Consider the following 4258-nt stretch of genomic DNA (forward strand, 5'->3'; position numbering starts at 1 on the left):
GGCGCGAATGGACCATTCTCTCGAAAGTCTTCCCGATGCAGCAGGTAAGGGCAATTGGCCTAAATGAATCGATGTTGTGTGGTGATTTGCCCGGCTTTAAGATGGGGATTACCATCGCACACTTCCATTCTGTCGGGACGGAACCGGCTACCCAGGACGCGTTGAAAATGCTCAGAAGAGACTGGCGCGCGCAAAGCGGTAGATTTCTGAGCGCCTTGTAAGACACACGGTCCGCGCCTGGTGAGGTATGCACGGGTGCATTCACCAGCGCAGATTCAAGTTCAGCAAGGGAGAATGGAATGTCTAGGAGAGGTGCGCTCGACGACTCCAGAACTACGGGGATGTCCTTGGACGAAGCTAGTGAGTTGGTGGGGGCTGAGGCGAGGCGGTCGCAGTACTCCTCCGCTATTTCGAGTTCCTGACGGCCGGAGGCAAGCGAAAGCGATCGAAATGGCCGGCGCTGAGAGACGGGCACATGGAGCCCTTTGAGTACCGACCACAGACGAGACAGCGGCGTGCGCGGCGACAGTGAAGGCGCAAAGTTCCGCCAGTGGGTACGTGCCAGTTTGACCAGGTGCCTATAGGCCTCCGGCACTAAAGTTTCCCGGCCCCCAAGCGGAGGGAGACCGCAACTCTCGATAGAACGCTAGTAGACGACGCACATGTTTGTGGCTGTACGTGTGACTGTTTTGGCGTTTGATTTGACCGACTGATCGACTGTATCGAGACCTTTCGTGTGCCAGTGTTTAGATATTGTAACGTTGACATAAACAGCGAAATCACACCTCACATCCGCCCATTATTGGCTCAGCGCGATTCGATGGATGCTACGGTTCAGTGTGACGCCTCGAACGTAAAGAGGAAAAGATGGACTGGTGCTGGCTGTTGTGTCGTGGGATGCACGATGAACTATAAAAAAGCAGTCGGAGATTTGGCTCATGTGCGCTTCCATTCCTTTCCCTCGAGACCACACGAAGTGGAGCGACGACAAAAGTGGATCTTAGCTGTCCGCCGAATAGGGTAAATATGCATGGTTGTCCCTTTCGTTTCTTTGTTATCTCATCGTGGAACTAGTGATCGTCAAGCAATGCATGCAAGTGAAGCAAGTTTTTTACAATCGACAGGGAAGACGGAAAGCCGTGGGAGCCAAGCAAGAATTCACGGATCTGTAGCCTGCACTTTGTCTCAGGCAAGCCATCTAATATCGAGAGCAGTCCGGCCTATGTCCCAACGATATTCCCTGACGTGTACAAGAGGAGTCAGTCTTCAGCAGGGGCAGTGGATAATTTCAACAGGTAATGTGTGACCATAATTATAGCCGGAAAAGAGATGACCAAACTGTAGAAAGGTGCCTGCATGCGTGTTTTTCTCCGTTTTAGGTATCACGCACGGAACCAGAAAAAGGTTAAGGTTTCTAGCAGCACGGTTCACACGGATAGCCTGCATGCTGTAAGTTTGCTATCTGAGTTTGGTAATTTACTAATTGACTTTACTAATAGCAATTTTTGCAGTTCTCTGCTGACAATGCTACGTCGAGCCCTGAACCTCTTGTGTATGAAGACGATGAATGGATGGAAGATTGTGACAGAAAGACAGTAGGCATTTCATTCGTTTGAACATAGTAATAGAAGGCAAGCAAGTTGCTTGCGTGCTTGTCCTTCATCTTTTCCTCAAGTTCAAGGAAATGTATAACCCATCTTGGTTTGTTTAGTAAGAGCATGAACTAGTCTTGACACCACAGCGTGAAAGTTTGCTCAGTGGATGCTTTATTTACTTTTGGAGAGAACGTTTGCATTCTCTTTGAACCTGTTATTTCCTAGATTTCACTATTACACTCTGGTGCGACATCTAGCACACTATAATAGACTACCATTTCACTCTCTTGTGGCATGCCATGTGTTGGTGCAGGTTTCCACCGAAACGGATGCAGTCGATGAGTGTCATGGCCAACTTCACTTGTTCCTTTCTACTACAAGCAGCAACAACGCAGAGTGCCAGGTGACACATTCCGAGGAGGCTCAAAAGGTGTCAAGGCATGTCGGACCAGATTCACGAACATGGGCCTTCCTTGGTTTCGAATCTGCGGAAAGGAATGAAGATGCGTTGCAGGAACTTTGTTCAGTCAGCAACAACATGTTCGCACTTCTCCTCAGTCTGATGCCAGAGTTAAGGGTGAGGACAACAGACATGACTGTTCAAAATAAGCTGCTGTGCTTCCTCATGAAGCTAAAGCTTGGTCTCAGCTTTGTAGCGCTCAGTGTACTGTTCAGTGTTGACCAACGCACCATTTCACGTACATTTTATGATGTCCTCAACATCATTTATGCCCGTACTAAAAACTGGATTTCCCCCCCGTCCATGTTGGCTGTAAAAGAGACAATGCCACAGTGCTTTAAGGATCACTACCCGAACTGTCGGTTTATTATAGACTGCACAGAAATCAAGACTGAAACGCCGCCAAAGCTTGACCAACGTAATCTTATGTACTCAAACTACAAAGGTGCTTACACACTGAAGTTCCTAGTTGGTATTTCCCCAAATGGTGCTGTGACATTCCTTTCCAAGGCCTTTGGAGGACGGACATCCGATAGCAGTATCACAGTTGAGTCTGGATTCCTAGATCTTCATCAGCCTGGTGACTGCGTTTTAGCAGACAAAGGTTTCCCAAGCATCAGAACAGTCCTGGCAGAAAAAAATGCTGTACTTGTGATGCCACCATTCTCCAAAGGTGACGGTCAGTTCAGTTCTGCTGAAATGAATGAAACGTATGCAATTGCCAAGTGTCGTATCCACGTAGAACGTGTGATTCAAAGGATAAAAATATTTAACATATTGAATTATAGGGTGCCAGTGACGCTCATACCTTATATGCAGAAAGTTGTCCATGTTTGTTGTGTGATTGCAAACTACCAGCCACACATTATAAGGCCTGAAGAAGCGTAGGGCACCGCTGACAGGGATCGGAACCAAGATTGAACCTGAACCCAGAACTGGGAAAAGTGTTATTTTCTGTCAAAACCGAACTGAGACGGAATAAATTTTTGGCTGCCCTCCTCTGAACCGCAACAAATTGATATGGTTACCGGTTCAGAGCTGAAATAATTGTACTACCGTCCTTTTTTAATTTGTTCATTTATGTGTCATTTATTTATTAATCTTGTTTCTCAGCGCTCAAGCACATTCTCTCCGACCAGTGTGCCCGCCTTTCTTCTGATATGTTCTCGAAGACATCCTTACTATTCGTTCAGCATTGTCATTTGGAAAGCAGGAGCAGCACGTCAATAATAAACGTGTCTGTTACTTTTATTGCGTTTTTACCTGCTACGGTAATTTCACACCGTAGCAGGCCCGATTTCATGTAGCAAAATTACTGTGGGTGAACCGGTTAAAGCAGACTGAAAAAACAGTTCCAATTCATTGTCCCACAATTGTGTCCCAACTGCTGACCACGTTTCTCTTTTTTTTTTCATCTCTCCGAGCCGAACCGATATACCTCACCTGGTTCAAGCTGATAATTTCTGTTCAGCGGAGCTGAACCCGAACTGAACCAGTATGCGTGAACCAGGACCGAAAAAAAATATTGGTTCCGATTCCTGCTGGCTGATATGCCTGACGTTAGTGCCTGTTGGAGTGTGATTAATCGAACTGTATGACCATGTGTCTTCTATTGCATTGTCCCTTTTATTGCCTTGTAAATAAACTTTAATAGTACAGTACTAGTCTAGCAGCCAATATCACGAACTTGTGAATAAAACTGTTTCAATAATCTGAAGTAACTCTATAATACAGACATTTGTAACATTTGGGATGGGGATAATATGTACAGCAGTGGGATGGTATATATAATAAAGAAACATTGTTGGTTTATGTACACGCACAGTAGGAGAATGCCATCTGCAGGACAGCATCTCAAGACTGCTGGAGCAGGGCTGGCAAGAAGCTATTAAAATAAAAAGTTGCTAGCTTTGGAACGGCATTTTGCAGCATCTCACTGTCCCTTTCGACGATCACCAAAACTTGTTGCCTTGATGAGTAAACAAAAAAGCAGCAGAACTCCACATTCAACACGTACATCGATATTTGAATTTGCGTGTAATATTGATGGCTTTTCTTCAGATTCAGTCCATCATCAAAAATAAGGTAGTTCACATGACTGGTTCGCGTTTCGTAATCTACAATAGAGAGGTCCTTTCTCGAGTAGGGACATTTAATTTCAAGCAACACCGGATCCTCACCAAACATGAAAATGCCATCGGGG

The 4258-nt window shown here is 45.7% G+C and overlaps 1 protein-coding gene across 1 annotated transcript; it reads left to right on the forward strand.

Moving 5' to 3' along the window:
• The first annotated feature begins 904 nt into the window (after positions 1-904).
• LOC135378506 (uncharacterized) lies at positions 905-2943 on the forward strand. The gene is made up of 5 exons (XM_064611553.1): positions 905-1020; positions 1125-1295; positions 1380-1449; positions 1512-1595; positions 1909-2943. The coding sequence occupies exons 1-5, from the start codon at positions 905-907 to the stop codon at positions 2941-2943; spliced, it is 1476 nt and encodes a 491-aa protein (XP_064467623.1).
• The last annotated feature ends 1315 nt before the right edge of the window (positions 2944-4258 follow it).

The sequence above is a fragment of the Ornithodoros turicata genome, chromosome 1, assembly GCF_037126465.1.
Source record: "Ornithodoros turicata isolate Travis chromosome 1, ASM3712646v1, whole genome shotgun sequence".
NCBI classification, from domain to species: Eukaryota; Metazoa; Arthropoda; class Arachnida; order Ixodida; family Argasidae; genus Ornithodoros; species Ornithodoros turicata.

Bases quoted from the DNA above. Each gene is read 5' to 3' on its own strand.
- LOC135378506 (XM_064611553.1), top strand. From the start codon at position 905: ATGAACTATAAAAAAGCAGTCGGAGATTTGGCTCATGTGCGCTTCCAT. The intron at 1,296-1,379 runs GTAATGTGTGAC...TCTCCGTTTTAG, and splicing joins GCAGTGGATAATTTCAACAG to GTATCACGCACGGAACCAGA. The intron at 1,596-1,908 runs GTAGGCATTTCA...GTGTTGGTGCAG, and splicing joins AAGATTGTGACAGAAAGACA to GTTTCCACCGAAACGGATGC.